General features: G+C 39.6%; 1 protein-coding gene across 2 annotated transcripts in view; it reads left to right on the forward strand.

The window, feature by feature from the left end:
* FIG4 (FIG4 phosphoinositide 5-phosphatase) overlaps positions 1-18,642 on the forward strand; it is a 120,226-nt gene that overhangs the window by 9,324 nt on the left and 92,260 nt on the right. Inside the window, exons 2-3 of one of the 2 annotated variants that reach the window (XM_032858303.1) lie at positions 9,344-9,442; positions 11,098-11,221. In XM_032858303.1, coding sequence (XP_032714194.1) covers positions 9,344-9,442; positions 11,098-11,221 — 223 coding nt within the window. Of the gene's footprint in view, positions 1-9,343; positions 9,443-11,097; positions 11,222-16,288; positions 16,310-18,642 lie in introns of those variants that run through there. The other variant, XM_032858304.1, reaches the window with a different exon arrangement.

Below are 18,642 nucleotides of genomic sequence, written 5' to 3' on the forward strand. Positions count from 1 at the left end.
GGTAGATAGCATGCAGGAGTTGTAGTTCTGGCTTTGTGAAGGGTCTGCTTCCTCCCAAAACTTCCCTGTTCTCTATGGCGCCCAGACCTTCATGCTGCCGTTTGGCTCCTGTGATGATGCCCTTGCCCTTGTCTGTCCTGTGACCTGGGCTTACAGGTAAACTAAGGTCAGATGCAGCCCTACTGTTCATACAGTCTAGTGCCACTAGGACTTGCCCACAGTGGGTTTAGCAGCCTGAAGGTATGCTGGATGAAAGTGCAGTTTACCTTAGATGAGTTCCATTTTATAGTCCTTGCTTAATATAGAATGCCCTACAGGTCTTACCATTTGCAGTAAGGGATCATTTTCTTTTCTTTCTTTCTTTCTTTTTTTTTTTTTTTAAGATTTTATTTATTTATTTGAGACAGAGAGCATGAGAGAGAGAGCACAAGCAGGGGGAGTGGGAGAGGGACAAGCAGGCTCCTCACTGAGCAGGAAGCCTAATGCGGGGCTCAATCCCAGGACCTTGGGATCATGACCTGAGCCAAAGGCAGCCGCATAGACAACTGAGCCACCCAGTGATCATTTTCTAACAGATTAACATGTAGTGGTTGAGTTTAAAATTGGTAGCTGAACAGAGCGGTGGTGGATTTTTGAGTCTGCTTGTGTAGGAGTGAAGTTGTTAGGATGATCTTTACCCTTGCTAGTTCAAAATTGTTAGTATGTGTGTATGTGTATTTGTTTATTTAATTCCTGCCTTGTTCCGAAGGATTCAAGGACGCTTCTCCTTCCTCTCCATCGTATCATACTAAATCGAATAAAATAAGTAAGAACCACATCATGAAGAATGCAGGCTTCATTAGCCTGAATGTTAGCCTCGGTTTGTGTAATGAGGGAACAGGAGAGAACAATACAAGACACGGTTGGCTAACGGATTGGAGTAGGAAATCAAAGGATATAGAACAGGAGAGAGAAGCAGAGTGATTATAGCTGATTTAGAAGGTGGGGTTGAAGGTGACCAAGTTTCCACTTATTTCTATGGGGATTTGAATTTTCTCCATCAGTTAAATCCTGAAGCTGTAAAGAGTGAATCTGGGGGTGCCTGGGTGGCTCAATGGGTTAAGCCTCTGCCTTCTGTTCAGATCATGATCCCAGTGGGCTCTCTGCTCAGCAGGGAGCCTGCTTCCTCCTCTCTCTCTGCCTGCCTCTCTGCCTACTTGTAATCTCTCTGTGTCAAATAAAAAAAAAAATAAATAAATAAAAAAAAAATATATATATATTTAAAGAGTGAATCTGGAGACATTCTTTTTGACCCTCAGAGGCTCATTTCTTTCGAACTCCCTTACTGATTGTGGGATTGCTGGAATAGGCAAAGAGGCAGGCCTGTAATACTGTTAGATTGTGCGAGGTAACTTCATGGTGATCTTTAAAACATAAAATCTTTATTCTGAAAGTTCAAGTGAAGTTTAACATTAATTGAAGCTGTCAGGCAACCTTAAAATTTCTTCTCTTTGAAGAAAGCTGATTTTCTTCCCTCAGATGAAAAGTGAGTGATTAATTAGCCTGTCATTATAAAAGGAGATAGTAGATACTGAACTTCCTGTTAAATGGATTACCTATTATATTCCATTTGCAGCTCATGTATATATTTTAGAAACACATTTATCTTCATACCAAGTCACCACCGTTAAAGCTACATGTTGAAATGTTAAGCTTTTTCTTGAAAAGTGAAACTTCACTTTCAGAGGAGGGCCAGCTCAGATCATCTTCCATCTTAATGGACATTTAAATGTGGCTTTCTTGGGGTATCTTACTTCTTCACCCCCATTCCTGTCAACCCCCGCTCCCCCCATATGTACAAACACACACACACAAGCGTTTTCCCCAGCGGGTGTTGGGTCGTAGGTACTGGCCCGTGTATGTACCTCAGGCAGTCCATCTGGGATGGACTCATTTCCCCAGATCCTGTGTCTTCGTCTTCCTTGATGTGTGGCCTCATTTTGGTGGTGTCCCTCCTCCAGTTGCTTCGTGGGAAAGGGTTCATGGGCAGTGCTGTTTTTGAGCCTGTACATTCCGAAAATGTCCTTATCCCAGCCTCACATTTGATTAACAGATTTAATGTTGAATTAAAGATCGAAATGCATTTTCCCTTAGAATTTTGAAGACGTGATGTTCCTGTCTTCTGGTGTTGCTGTTGAGAATTTATAATATTACTCCGTTCTTGATCTTTGGTTTGAAGCCTGTTCTTCTTCTTTTTTTTTTTCTCTTTAGGAGCTTGAGCTATCTTCTTTTTATCTTCAATTTTCTGAAATTTTACACTCCCACTACCAGAGATAAGAGATGCCACAAATTTCCATGCCTTTTGGGAGTTCTGTAGTGTAAATTGGATTCTTTCTTGACTTCTCCACTGTCCGCTTAGGGTTCAGCTTTCTTGGGCATGCTTTTAAGTTTCAAATGATTTTTTTTTATTTTTGTGGTTGCTATCTCTACTCTTCTCTTTGCCCCTGGGGTTTATGTAAAAAAAAAAAAAAAGTGAACATAAAAAAACTTACTGTAGTTTTTAGTAAGGTGTTTGGAAGGAACAGAGGTGTTCACTTCTTCGTCTTTATCCAAAAGACTATTCATTTGCTTTTTGAACGGCTGTGTTATGGATTTTGTCCCCACCATATCACTGAAATTGCCCACAGAACGACCACTCAAAAGATCCTGTTGTTAGATCCCCTGGGCACTTCCATGTCCTCATCTTCCTTGACCTCTCAGCAGTTTTTGTTTTTATTTTTGTTTTTCTCTCTTTAATTTCCTTAAATTTTTTTTTACTTTTTAAATTCGATTTAGTTAACATACAGTATATTATTAGTTTGAAGGGTAGAACTTAGTGATTCATCATTTGCATATAACACCCAGTGCTCGTTACATTAAGTGCCCTCCTTAATGCCCATCACCCTGCACCTCCAAAAACCTTCAGTTTGTTTCCCAGAGTTCAGAGTCTCTTATGGTTTGCTTCCCTCTCTGTTTTTATCTTATTTTATTTTTCCTTCCCTTCCCCTACATTCATCTGTTTTGTTTCTTAAATTCCACATTTGAGTGAAATCATGTATTTGTCTTTCTCTGCTTTTTTTACTTAGCATAATACCCTCTTGCTCCGTCCATGTTGTGCAGATGTTTGATGGCTGAGTAGTAGTCCATCTTGATCCATTCATCTGTCAGTGGACATCTGGGCTGTCCCCATATTTTTGCTATTCTTTGTGGACATGGCTGCTGTAAACATTGGAGTGCATTGTGCCCCTTTGGATAAAAACCTAGTAGTGCAATTGCTGGATTGTAGGGTAGTTCTATTTTTAACTTTTTGAGGACCCTCCATACTGTTTTCCAGAGCGGCTGCCCAATCTCAGCAGCATTTGATGTGGATATGATGGCTTCCTCCTTTCCCAGATGGTCTCCTCCCTTTGCTTTGATGATTCCATGCTGCTCTGGGTTTTTTTTTCCAAAAACGCTGGCCATTTTTCTCAGTCTTCCAACCTGGTTCCTTATCTATATCCAGCCTCTGAATAATTTTATGTAGAGTGCTTCAAGCTAGTGTTTTGGGGGCTCTGTCTCTATCTTCACTCTCCATACTAGGTTTAATCCAGTCCCATGAGTTTGAAGGCCATTTATGTGCTGTTCACACACCCTAAGATCTCTCCTCTGAGCTCCAGACTCAGAAGTTCTCACTTGACCTCTTTGGGCATGTTACAGCAGAACTCTTTGGTTTCCCTTCCAACCTGCCTCCCTGTAGTCCTTCCCTAAATCAGTTAAGTGGCACCAGCAGGCTCAAACCAAAGTAAGTGGATTGACGACACACGTAGAAAAATGGGTGTAAAAGTTGGTGGCCAACTGTCCACCAGAGGGCAGTGCAGGCAAGTGAGACTATCCACAGCAGGCCAAGCAGGAGCTGTGGTTTTCTTTCCCACCTAACTGGCTCCACATGAGATCGGTTTTCTCTGCACAAAACAGTTTTAGGATTCTTAGACCACTTCAGGAGAAAATGTGGATAGTTACATTTGCTTCCTTTTTCTTTTTCCCCACTCAGATCCGTTTGTAAATTCCGTGGATTTTAGCTGTTTGTTTCTCCTCTTCATGGAGTCTTTGAGAGAGTCTGGCTGGATATGTTCAGGATCTGCCCTCCCTTGGGGGTGGTCTGAAGGCCCATAGATCATTGGCCCACTAGTACTCAGGAATCACAACTGTCTTTTTATCACAAGCTGCCAAAGCAGAGTCCTAATGCAATTTCTCTTTCAATTTCCTTGGATCTATTAAAATTCTAGAAACTTCATTCAGGGATTTTGCCTCCCTTAAAGCTGTGATGTTCTTCCTTAATGAGAGATCAACTTACCCAAAGAAGATGAGTAAACCTTGTAGAAAGTTATCCAGCAAATTAAATAGGTGGCGTTCTTTACCTAATATTTACTCCATGCCTATGGAACCAAGGTACCAACCAGAGGTCAGGGAGTTAGTCCCCCTCTCCAGTGCATATAATTAAGTGAAGGAGCCAGACATACTAAATAAATTCAGGTAAGGTCTTCAGAAGTCAGTGCTATACATAAAAATGAAAGTGTTTTGGGAGGGAGCAGGCGATGAGAGAAGATGGTTGCAGGTGGAGACGGTAGGTATCACTTGTCTTGTCTTGGCTTTGTACATGGAGTCCTTATGAGAGGTCCTTCAAGGCCAGACTCAGCATCAGGACACCAGCCTCTGGATCACTTGCTCCAAGCCTCCCCAGATGAGTTAAGTGAGTGTCCTTCCTGTGTTGTCATCACCCAGTTCATCCTTCTAATACAACATGCCATTCACGGTTGTTACTTTGCATGCTCTTCTCTCCTTGAGGACAAGGACTGACTGCTAATAAGAGTTGTGCATTCTCCCATTCTGGCTCCATTCTGGTCCTGTATGTGTTTTTCTTTCTCTAAAGTACTCTTCTTTTTTCCCCTCTGAGTTTGTATCTCTTTCTAAATTCGGTGGCAGAGACTCACTGACATCAAGAAAGGAACTAACAGCCATCAAGTGCCTTCTTTGTGTTGAACACTCATCACCGTATTGGCTGTTTCATGAGCATTTTCTCGCTTCATCTTGTTCCTCGAACAACACGCCAAGCTTCTTCCCCTTCAGGTCCTTGTGCTTTCTGTTTCCTCTTGTGGGAACTGTTTTCCTCAAGTCCTCAAGAAAGTGGCTCCCTTTTTTGCTAACAAACGTGTATAGCTGGGGCGCCTGGATGGCTCAGTGGGTTAAGCCTCTGCTTTCAGCTCAGGTCCTGGTCTCAGGGTCCTGGGATCAAGGCCCACACTGGGCTATCTGCTTGGCAGGGAGCCTGCTTCCCCCTCTCTGCCTGCCTCTCTGCCTACTTGTGATCTCTGTCTGTCAAATAAATAAATCTTTAAAAAAAAAAAAAACAGAGAAACAAATGTGTATAACTTACAAACCATCCTTCTGAAGTTCATTTTATTAGGTTGGTGACCACCAACCTCCTCTCAGTGGAGAGTGGGGTCCCAGGCACGGGAATTAGCTGGAGCCATGCCCTGAGTCTTTGACCTCCTGCCTCTCATTGTTCCTGTCCTCTGGATGCTCCCCCAGTGCATCAAGTCCTGGTCACTGGCTATCTTAAGTTAGTTTACTAATTTTTATTAAAATTGCTGTATTTTTATCTCATTATAACTGGTAGTATCCTTCAAACTTTACCCCTCCTAGGAGATCAGAGATTCCATTTCCTTTCTTTCTTTCTTTCTTTCTTTCTTTCTTTTTTTTTGCTAGCTTTCCTCTTAAGATTGGGCTAGTCAATCATCTTTTAATTGAATTTGTGTTTAATAATTACAGGCACCATTCCTCCTAACCTCCTCCCCACCCCCAGGCCTTAGCAGGGGTGGTGCAGGGGCTGGAGTATATGCCCCCAGAACCAGTCATCTTTTAACATATAGTTTAGTTCTGTTTAGCCTGGAAGTCTAGGTCAGAACTTTGTAAACAGATTTATACTTAATAATAAAAAATTCCACCTATTTCTGCCGATCTAGTATTACTATAATCAAGTGCTCATCTTCTTCTTTTTTTTTTTTAAGATTTTTATTTATTTATTTGACAGAGAGAGAGATCACAAGTAGGCAGAGAGGCAGGCAGAGAAAGAGGGGGAAGCAGGCTCCCCACCGAGGAGAGAGCCTGACGCGGGGCTCGATCCCAGGACCCCGAGATCACGACCCAAGCGGAAGGCACAGGCTTTAACCCACTGAGCCACCCAGGCGCCCCAATCATCTTCTGATATACACTGAAATCTTACTTTTAAAAATCTTTCCCATCCTTTAAGGCTCAATTCAAGTCCAGACTTCTCTGACATTTTCTGTACGTCTACCACTTCCATGTTAATCTTTCTTGCTCTGAATTCCCATGGTCTGCATACCTCAGTTTGGCCATTAATCTAGAGACTCTTATTTGTTATTTATTTTGTGTATCTAAATATTAACTGTAAAACGCCAGTTGATTGGAGCAATGTTTTCTCAATTTTTGCTCTGTAGAAAAAGCGCCACTTTTAAAGACATTTTTAGAGGAGAATATCTTTATGTATTTTTCCTAATGCGTTTCACTTATTTTCTTAGAAGTTACTAGCCATCTTTAAGTTTTCTTAAAACATTTTCTTTAAATTTAAGATTATTATTTTTTAATATTTTAATTATTAATTTTATTCTTAGTGTTTATTTAAGAAGACTGATGTGCTCAGGTATAATGTACCAAGGAAATATTCAGAATAGAAAGAATATTAATTATTTCCTGTAGCTTATTTATAAAAAACCATTTGGGAAACTATAGTCATTTAAATTTTTTATAGGACTTTGTGTTTTTTTATAGTTGCTATATTAAATTAATTTTCCATGTTTTACAGAAAATTTATAAAGATTTATTTGATAAAATTTTAATATTTCCATAGCTATAATTGTCTAAGCATTCCTATTGTATGTTGAGCTTTCTAATTCTTACTAGAGCTGCTTCTTCCTGGCAAAGTTTAAACATCAGTCTCCAATCAGTTAGGTTAATCTGTATATAATTTAATTAAGTTAACCTGACCTGGTTATTGGGTACATTTCAAATACCAGACTGATATTTATCATGACATCACTAAGAATATTTCTAAATGAGAAGAACATGCAGCCAAGAATACTTTATCCAGCAAGACTGACATTCAAAATGGATGGAGAGATAAAGAGTTTCCAAGACCGGCAAGGCTTAAAAGACTATGCAACCACTAAGCCGACACTGCAGGAAATATTAAGGGGGGGTTCTATAAAAGAGGAAAAATCCTAAGAATCGCATTGAACAGAAATATAGAGACAATCTACAGAAAGAAAAACTTCAAAGGTAACACGATGTCAATAAAAACGTATCTTCAATAATCACTCTGAATGTGAATGGCCTAAATGCGCCCATAAAACGGCACAGGGTTGCAGATTGGATAAAACAACAGGACCCATCCATATGTTGTCTACAAGAGACCCATTTTGAACCTGAGGATACACCCAGACTGAAAGTGAAGGGTTGGAGAAGCATCTTTCATGCCAATGGGCCTCAAAAGAAGGCCGGGGTAGCGATTCTCATATCAGATAAATTAGATTTTAAACTAAAGACTGTAATCACAGATACAGAAGGATACTACATCATTCGTAAAGGGACTATCCACCAAGATGATCTAACAATTGTAAATATCTATGCCCCCAATATGGGAGCAGCCAATTACATAAGAAAACTGTTAATCAAGATAAAGAGTCATCTTGATATGAATACATTAATAGTAGGAGATCTTAACACACCTCTCTCAGAAATAGATCATTGAAGCAGAAAATCAATAAAGAAACAAGAGCATTAAATGACACATTGGACCAGATGGACCTCATAGATATATACAGAACATTCCACCCTAAAACAACAGAATACTCATTCTTCTCAAGTGCACATGGAACCTTCTCAAGAATAGACCACATACTGGGTCACAAATCAGGACTCAACTGATACCAAAAGACTGAGATTATTCCCTGCATATTCTCAGATCACAATGCTTTGAAACTGGAGCTCATTCACAAGGAAAAGTTCAGAAGGAACTCAAACACCTGGAAGCTAAAGACCACCTTGCTTAAGAATGCTTGGATCAACCAGGAGATCAAAGAACAATTCATGGAAACCAATGAGAATGAAGATACTTTGGTCCAAAACCTATGGGATACAGCAAAGGCGGTCCTAAGGGGGAAATACATAGCCATCCAAGCCTCCCTCAAAAAAAATTGAAAAATCCAGAATACACCAGCTGTCTCTACACCTTAAAGAACTGGAGAATCAACAACAAATCAAACCAACTCCACACATAAGAAGGGAAAAAATCAAGATTAGAGCTGAGATCAATGAGGTAGAAACCAGAGATACAGTAGAACGTATCAATGAAACTAGAAGCTGGTTTTTTGAAAGAATCAATAAAATCGATAAACCATTGGCCACACTAATCCAAAAGAAAAGAGAGAAAGCCCAAATTTATAAAATTATGAATGAAAAGGGAGAGATCACAACTAACACCAAAGAAGTAGAAACAATCATCAGAAGTTATTATCAACAGTTATATGCCAATAAGCTAAGCAACCTAGATGAAATGGATGCATTCCTGGAAAACTATAAACTCCCAAAATTGAACTAGGAAGAAATTGACAACCTGAATAGACCGATATCTAGTAACGAGATTGAAGCAGTGATCAAAAACCTCCCAAAAAACAAGAGCCCAGGACCTGACGGATTCCCTAGGGAATTCTACCAAACTTTCAAAGAAGAAATAACACCTATTCTCCTGAAGCTGTTTCAAAAAATTGAAGCAGAAGGAAAACTTCCAGACTCTTTCTATGAAGCCAGCATTACCCTGATCCCCAAACCAGGCAAAGACCCTACCAAAAAGGAGAATTTCAGACCAATATCACTGATGAATATAGATGCTAAGATTCTCAACAAGATCCTAGCAAACAGGATCCAACAGCACATTAAAAAGATTATCCACCATGACCAGGTGGGATTCATTCCTGGGCTACAAGGATGGTTCAACATTCGCAAATCAATCAATGGGATAGAACAAATTGATATGAGAAGAGAGAAGAACCACATGGTCCTCTCAATTGATGCAGAATATTTCAATTTTAAAATTGACCTTTTAGAATCAGCCTTTCTTTAATCTGCCAGTTATGTTTAACAGAAATACTTCTTTTCAAAAGTAACCTGACTTTATTACAGTATTTAATTTCAAAAACCAAAGTGGTTGTAAAATGTGTATAAGGAAAAATGCCTTAAAAAAACTAATGACATTTCTTTTCATTTATAGAGATACTTCCTAGTTGGGAGCAATCATGCAGAAACAAAATACCGTGTTTTGAAGATTGACAGAACAGAACCGAAAGATTTGGTCGTAATTGATGATAGGGTAAGTATCTTGCAAACCTGAAGACAAACAGTAACTTTTGTACCTGTTAAAGGTACAAACAGCTTTTACTGATATATTTATTTTCCTTTTTAAATCAGGCACCTGACAATTACGATTATTTTTCATGGTGGCTAGAATTTAAATCCCTAATCTGGTTTCTAGGAATTACTGATGTTACAAAGTATGCTGGAATTACACTTTGTCCTTCATTGTGATTTGTTTTACAAAGCAAACTCTTTGGATGAGGTAATGAATATATTTCTTGAAGAAGTGGTATTTTCAGGATTTAATCTAACTCAGTATTGCATGTACTGAAGAGATTATGTATTACTGTGCTTTAATATGAAGCTACTTGCAGTCAGGGCGGACTTTTGTGCTGCAGACTTTTTATTATGCTGCTAAAAATCACCTCCGGGTGATCTTCTGGTGACTTGCCATGCATGAGAGAAATGCGAGGCTGTTCTTATCCAGTTGTTGTATTAGCCAGAGCAGGAATACAGACTTAATTCAGGTAACACAAAAACATGAGACTGTTAGTCAAAAGTGAAATATAACCTGATGGTATTGAACAATTTTAACTCTTCCAAATGAGAGAACCTGACTTACCTTCTGTCTGGGAATATCTTGAACCTGTGCTGATTGCTGGTTTCTCAGATATGTGGGTAGCTACAGTTTGCAACGCATTTTCTCTAAGTTCTTTGCAAAACTCTTTTCTATGTTATTATAATTTTGGATAAATTGTATAAGGTGATTTCTAGCCCTCTTGGGGATTGTTCTTCATTCTCCCCCTATTATGGGAGTTTTTATTAACATAATGTATTGATTCTTGGTTTTACTTGGGGATGGGAACAGTTGATCAGGGATTTCTTTGAGAATCTGAGAATCTGTGGGCCTCATAAAAATACCTATGTGTATGCACATTCAAAACTTTGCACCCAGCTCTAAGAAGTTCACAGATTTCTTGAAATTTGCCTATGATCTTTTTTTTTTTTTAAGATTTTATTTATTTATTTGACAGACAGAGATTACAAGTAGGCAGAGAAACAGTCAGAGAGAGGAGGAAGCAGGCTCCCTGCTGAGCAGAGAGCCCGATGTGGGGCTCGATCCCAGGACCCTGGGATCATGACCTGAGCCGAAAGCAGAGGCTTTAACCCACTGAGCCACCCAGGCGCCACCTTGCCTATGATCTTTAATGTATGGTTCAGAAAATAAGTTTTGTGGGTTTTTTTTTAAATAATTTTATTTATTTCTTTGTGAGAGAGCGAGAGAGAGTGTGAGCAAACGGGGAGGGGCCTAAGGGGAGGAAGAAAGAATGTAAAGCAGATTCTGCACTAAGCACAGAACCCGACACAGGGCTTGATCCCATGACCCCTATAAGATCATGACCTGAGCCAAAACCAAGAATTGGACGCCTAACAGACTGCTCCACCCAGGTGCCCCAGAAGGTGAGGTTTTGACAAAATTTTTTGGTATAGTGACATATGATCCGGTAATCACCCATAATTGCTAATATTAAAGAATTTATTGGCTTTTAACATTACAGCTTAGTTGTGCACTATTATGTGCTTCTCTGTGAAATAGCTAGTGATTCTTATAGGCAATAGATTATCTAAAGAATAAGCACAATCTTACAAATTAAATTTGCTTATTTTTAGCACGTATATACTCAACAAGAAGTGAGAGAACTTCTTGGCCGCTTGGATCTAGGAAATAGAACAAAGATGGGACAGAAAGGCTCCTCTGGGTTATTTCGAGCTGTTTCAGCGTTTGGTGTTGTAGGTAAGAAATGTACCTCCTTCTTACTACCTCTTTTTTATTTTTCCTAGACTACTAAAAGACTGCTTTATGTGGTTTTATAATTATATCCATCATCTGTGCCTTTGGTTGTTTAAAATTTCATTATCCATCAGTCAGATGTCAAATAGCCTTTTTTTTTTTTTTAAAGATTTTATTTCTTTATTTGACAGAGATCACAGGTAGGCAGAGAGGCAGGCAGAGAGAGGAGGAAGCAGGCTCCCTGCTGAGCAGAGAGCCCGATGGGGCACTCGATCCCAGGACCCTGGGATCATAACCTGAGCCGAAGGCAGAGGCTTTAACCCACTGAGCCACCCAGGCGCCCTCAAAGAGCCTTTATATAGCATCTGGTATGTGCTGCTCGGTTTCATATAGGATATGAATAAGTATAAAAGTGGTTTTGGCCTTTAAGAAGTCTGTTGTCTAGCTTGGTGAGGAATGAAAAAGTAAAAAATTAGCTCAGACTATCAACATCTGCTTCAGAGTCCAGACTTGATGTTGATCATTTTAGATACAGTTCTGCTTTCGTTTGAACCTCTCCATTTGAATTTTACTTAAATTCCTTCCTTCCCCCAAATCTGATAATGACGCCTTTACTTCATTTATTCACAACCAAAGTCAAACGTGGTTTTGGCTTTTAAGGATTCTGCTGTCTAGCTTTGGGACAGCAGTGAGATGCCCTACAGTTCTGGTGTGGACACCATCTTTTTTTGTGGTGAGTCAATACACCTGTCTTTTCTGTATTGTGGATCTGTCCCTGGGAGTCTTAGGCTGACGACACTAGGATGAGGGACAAAAATGAATATACTCGAGGTAACTCCAAGATGATGGTTAAGAGCCAAGCTGTGTAGTGAAAATTAAATGGGAGTGGAGATTATGTAAGAGGTAGATGACTTGGACCAGGAGTGTCTAGGAAAGATTTCCTGGGCAAAATGAGACTCCAACTGGACCTGAAAAAGGAATAAGATTTGGATGGATGTGGGGAAGAGGTAAGAGAACCCCAGTAGGGATGATGGCAGAGGCATAGGCGTGAAGACGTCCGTGGGTCCTGGAATGTTGGCATGGAGTTGGGTGAGGCCAGATCGCATGGGGCCTTGGCAGTCAAGCAGAGGGCAGTTCTGTCTCTGCTTCTCTGTTACCAGAGCCTGATTTTGAGTCTGAGGTTTTTGTTTTTGTTTTTAACATTTAACAACATTATCTTTGTATTTTTTTTAAACCTGCTAGACTGTATGCAATGTTGACTGATTGGTAGCTACAGATGTTAACAAAATTAATATGGACTCAACTATGCTATATAGTTTCAAATTCTTGCATTTTTCTGATTAGCACTTTCTATTCTATGACTCTATTTGTTAAATCTTTGGTTACGTTCTGCTGTATTTGAAGTTTTTCTCAGTGCTCTCTCACAGCTCTTCATATGTGATCCCTGTTTTGTGTCTAGGGAAGGTCAAGAATGGCAGGTGGGTTTAGTTTCTTCTTAGGACTGGCCCCTTTTCTACACTTTCTGCTTAGTCTTGACAAGTATGTTGAAGTTACATATTCAACAGATGTGTGCTTGTAGATGGAAGTCAAGTGAGTTCATGTGTTCAAATTCCATAAATTCCATAAGTGTTAAGTTCCACTTTAAGTGTTGCATATATTTTAAATTAAAAAAAAAATAGAAATACAATGTGTCTTAAATACAGTAGGTTTAATTTCAGTATTAGTTACTTACTACGTTAAAGTTATTTCTTTAAATGCTGATACTTGGGATGCCTGGGTGGCTCAGTCGATTAAGCCGCTGCCTTTGGCTCAGGTCATGATCCCAGAGTCCTGGGATCGAGTCCCACATGGGGCTCCACATGGGGCTCAGCAGAGAGCCTGCTTCTCCTTCTGCCTACTCTGCCTGCTGTTCCCCCTGCTTGTACTCTCTCTCTTTCTTTCTCTCTCTGACAAATAAATAAATAAAATCTTTTAAAAATGCTGATTCTTTATGATAACTTCTTTAAGTGGAAATTTCCCAAGGTATATGCAGTATTGAATGCCTCATTAGCCAGGGTTTTTTCCTTAGTGATTAAGAGTAATGAAGTGAAGATCAGTTATTGAACTGTTTAAAAATAACTGCCCTTGGGTGTTCTAGAGTTGTACTGGGCAGTTTGCCTTTACATTAAATAGCCTCTAGACCGTGGTCCTGTTTTGTTTTTATGGTTCTTTAGTCATCCTTCATGGTTCTTGGCACAGTGTCATTTTCCATCATTGTGTCACAGACCAACACATGATCCTTCTGTACATAACTAGTCTGCAGCTTGGCCACATGTAACATATTACATGTTACAATTACAAGTTCAGTAATACCCAGACTAGTCTATGCCTGTTCAAGGCAAGTTCATTGGTCATGCACCTTGGATGTTGTAACAATCTCGAATTGCTGTAAAGTTTCTATATTCTTAGTTTCAGTTTATTTACTTGTCTTTTCATGGGCTTAGTACCCATGAAAAGCTTATGGAGCATTGCTATCATTGCTGGGCCCTAGACATGGGAAATTCGTCTACCTTGTACATTTCTGACCTGCTCCATTGTTATTTAGTGGCCAGCAGGAGATTTGGGAAACCACCAAATAGGATCATGAGCATCCCTCCCAAAATTGTTTTGGTCTTGGGATACATGGATGGAGTCAATGGATGGTTACCTGTAGTCTTTTTCTTTTTTCTTTCTTTTTTTAGGGGCAGAAGGGGGTCTTGGGGCAGAGGGAGAGAGAGGGAGAGTCCCTATGTGGGGCTCAGTCTTACAACCCTAAGATCATGACCTGAGCTGAAATCAAGAGTTGGATGCTCAACTGACTGAGCCCTCAGATGCCCCTGGTTACTTGTAGTCCACTAGACTGAGCTCTGTAACCATGCCAGCCCCTTTTGGTACATAGCTTCAGGTTTATGGCCTTTTTCTGCTTATGTCACCTGTCCGAGGATAGTCTTTTCAGTTGCTAGTATGTTGCAGGGGGGCAGTAGAATAAGTATCATTGTAGCAGACTAAGTGATGGACTCCATTATTATTTAAAGCACAACCCTTAGAAATGGACTGCAAATCCAAGATAATAATGAAGACAACAAAAACAGAGTGTGAGCCTCAAGATAGTGAGGGAGCAGTAAGTGTGGTATTAGAGTGTCAGTTTGGTTCTAGAGAGCTCTGTTGTGCAAAGGTCCTATGCACCTTGTGGAGGTTTTTCATGCTTCTCTGCCAAAGTGCTATTCTTCCTGAAGGCTTTTAAGATAATGACTAGCTGGCATGGTGACCTCTGAAACAGGAATATTGCATTCTTCACTGTTGGTGGGATACTCTTCAGCCACCAGCACTCCCACTACAACCTCTTACTCTGTCCTTTTTATATACTTTGCTTGGTGTCCATTTCAGATGAAACAGCCTTCTCTACTTGGAGAGAGAGAAATCATTTTTGCATGATGACTGTCATCTTGGCTTCTTGGAAGTACTCAGTGAAATTGGTCTAGGGTCAGAAGTACACAGAATGAAGATGAAAAAACTTGTTCTCATTTGAGTGTGTTAAAGTGAGGAATGGGCTGACTCCTGAAGTTGTCTGTGCCGTACTCAAGTCTTTTAATTGTTTTAATTGTTGGCTAGCTTGGATAGGAACCTTTTAAAACAGGGAGCAACAATTCCCATTGGTCATAAAAAGGAAGAAGAAAATAATTTCACTTATAATAAGCTGAAGGCATTTGTGCTGGTAGAAGAGTCTCTTTTGTGCAATATATTTTCTTTCCTGTATTCAAATTATGAAGAGAAAAGTAGAATGGTATAAGTAGTCTTGAGCTAAAAACATAAAATTAAAATTCAGTTGGAATGTAGGTTGGGAAATTACTGCAGAGATTTTTTTGTATAAGAAATAAGTATATTGTATCAACATGGACAGGACTGGAAGAGATTAAGCTGAGTGAAATAAGTCAAGCAGAGAGAGTCAATTATCATAAGGTTTCACTTATTTGTGTAGCATAAGAAATATCATGGAGGACATGGGGAGATGGAGAGGAGAAGGGAGTTGAGGGAAATTGGAGGGGGAGATGAACGATGAGAGACTATGGACTCTGAAAAACAATGAGGGTTGTGAAGGGGTGGGGGGTGGGAAGTTGGGCCAGCCTGGTGGTGGGTATTATGGAGGGCACGTATTGCATGGAGCACTGGGTGTGGTGCATAAACAATGAATTCTGGTACACTGAAAAGTAATTAAAAAAAAAAAACTAGGTAGTGGGTACATGCAGGTTCACTTTTTAATCCATCTACCTTTATGGTGTGATAATATATGTAATAAAAATTAATATAAAAAGATCATTAAAAAAAAGAAATAAGTATAATGAGAATAAAAGGAAAACTCATTCATTTTGGAAATATTTATTATTCCATGATGAGACATGGAAGTTTTTATGCTGCTTCCAAGGGCTTTACTTTTAGAAGTTTTATACTTCTAAAAGGGTAGCTTCTTTCTAACTTGCTTTTAATGAGATTGTCATCAGCTTTTTTACTCCCTATTCCTATGTCCTCTGTCTTTAATCAGGGAATATTTTTGCTAGTCTCTAAGGCAAAGAAAGGAGTAAATGGACACTTTGTTGAAAGCAGTTTGTGCTTTGTGAATCCCTAAAATGCAAGTATTTTTCACTATTTTAACAGCATCTTTCCTCAGTCTGGCTCATAAAATCCTTGAGGCATCTTTCTTTTATATGTTTTAGCTCATTTATGTTAATATAGTCAATTATGATTTCCTTTTTTTTTTTTTTGTCAGCTGAGAATTACAAGACACAGACAGTGGGTATTTGTCATTGTCACTTCTAGAGTGAAAGTTCATAGCATCAAGATCCTGGTTCAGACTTTATAGAATGCAACATTCTAAGAGAGACAGAGAGAGAGTACATGTGCACATGAGAGAGTTAATTTTGAAAGATAGTCATGCTAGATATAAGATTCTTGATTGACAGGTTTTTTTTCTTTCAGTGCTTTGAATATGTTATCCCACAGCCTTGTGGCCTCCATGGTTTCTGGTAGGAAGTCAGCTATATGATTGTATCTGACTCATCCTATGAGTGAGTGCAGGTGAGGTCAATGCAGACCCAGTATTCTTGGCCAGTTATGCTGGAGTAGAACCACCACTTTATGAGTAGGAGCTGGGGAGAAGAAGGAAGCCCCTGATCTCAGTGTGGCTTGCTTGGGAATAGAGTTCCAGTATCACAGAGCTGAACTGGATGAGATATCTAGTGGCCTGCACCTTCTGAGCAGAAACTGTGGCCTTATAATGAGAAGTGGGGAAAGAAGGGAAAGCACTATCTTCTTGGCTACTCCTGCCAGGAGTAGATATTCTGTCACACTGGACTGGGAGTGGGGTGTCAAAGAGAAGCAGGTTATGATTCAGATACCACACACTTACTGTTGTTACCAAGGCTCAGTAGATTTTCTTGAATAAATATTTCTCCATTTGCTATATGCTATTAGGACAGTTTCCAGAAACTTTCAAAGTTTTGTTTTATTTTTATAAATTTCACCAGTTATATTAGTTTCACTGGAGAGAGGATCTACTGGGTTCCTCATGGTGACATTTTTTTTTTAAAGATTTTATTTATTTATTTGACAGACAGAGATCACAAGTAGGCAGAGAGGCAGGCAGAGAGAGAGAGAGTGGGGGTGGGGAAGCAGGCTCCCCACAGAGCAGGGAGCCCGATGCGGGGCTCGATCCCAGGACCCTAGGATCATGACCTGAGCCAAAGGCAGAGGCTTTAACCCATTGAGCCACCCAGGCACCCCTCATGTTGACATTTTGGAAATGACCCTACTCCCCAAAGGGAGTTCGTTTTTACTCCCAAAGCCAAAGTTCTGGGAGCCAGAAATCTGTTAACCAAGACTGTAGAGTAATTGGCATGTTGCGGAGAACTTAGTGCTTCTGAACATAACACATACGGTCTTTCTTTACCCACCAATGTACAACATGTGTACTTCAATGATTTGACATAAAATATAACTTTATAACACTCCAACATTCATAAAAGGCTTAACTATCACAAATGATACTTGTGGAAGATTGCATGAAGGATATGCAATTTACTGGATATATTGGTTGCTAAAACCCTCCACTTTTCTGGGATCTGGCACCACCTCTCCTTGCCCCATCTAAGTCACCTAGTTATTATATAAACGGCTTTCAGTGCAGTATGATTCTGTAGCTTGGCAGCCACTGATTAGTCTAGGGCTTGGTCCACAACCCAAGTTAGGCCAGTCCAAGTCCTTCCCTAGGAATTCTGGAATTGGACTTGATAAAAAAAAAAAATTGTTTTTTCCCAGTGAAGCTTTTGGATGTAAAGTCTAGAGCTATTAGCAGCTGTGTTTCTCAACACATCACCCAGAGAAGTGGAGGAGGGTAGTCTGTGGGGGAGGCTAGTCTATGGAGAGAGACAAGAATGGAGCACATGTGCAGAGATGCATCTTGACTGGGTGTTTTTCTGAGGCCCAATCCTATTGTTGCCCTTTGGTGTCATGGATCCCCTCAGTATCCTTAATGTAAATTTCTTTTTTAAAAAGCTGGCTCAAGTTGGGTTTTGCCACTAGTAATCAGGAGTCTGTGTAGTTTGTTCTTCCTTTTAAGCAATATATCCCAAAGTATCCCATATATATACCAATATATCCCAAAGTTTCTCGGAACATTTATCCATTGGTTAATTATTTCTTTTTTAAAAAAGAGGATGAGGGGCACCTGGGTGGCTCAGTGGGTTAATGCCTCTGCCTTCGGCTCAGGTCATGATCCTGGGGTCCTGGGATTGAGCCCCGCATCAGGCTGTCTGCTCAGCAGAGAGCCTGCTTCCCTTCCTCTCTCTGCCTGCCTCTCTGCCTACTTGTGATCTCTGTCTGTCAACTAAATAAATAAAATCTTAAAAAAAAAAAAAAAAAGAGGATGAGGTTCTGTGATCAAACGAATCTAGGGAGGTGCTTAATTTTTATCCCTTGTCAAGGTTCACAGTGCATGTTAGCATAGTTCTGTAAGTTTCTGGGAACTTACTTGGTTTTCTGTTTGTTTGTTTGTTTGTTTTTTTATTAACACATAATGTATTATTTGTTTCAGGGGTACAGGTCTGTGATTCATCAGTCTTACACAACTCACATTCTGTTTGTTTTTATATACTTCTTGCTAGTACATATGTTGACTTATTTTACATATACATTACAGTCTTAGCCATTTTTAAGTATATAGTACAGTAGTGTTAACTGTAAGTGCCTTGTGCAACAGATCTCTAGGACTATTTATCTTGTGAAATGAAACTCTATACCTATTAAATAACAACTCCCCTTAATCTTGTGTATATTTTTGCTTACAGCACCTCAATCCTATTTATAAAAGAATGAATGAAGCAAAATTGTTTAGAACAGTATTTTTTAAGTGA

This window comes from Lontra canadensis, unplaced genomic scaffold, assembly GCF_010015895.1.
Source record: "Lontra canadensis isolate GAN:19392208 unplaced genomic scaffold, GSC_riverotter_1.0 scaffold14, whole genome shotgun sequence".
Taxonomy (NCBI): Eukaryota; Metazoa; Chordata; class Mammalia; order Carnivora; family Mustelidae; genus Lontra; species Lontra canadensis.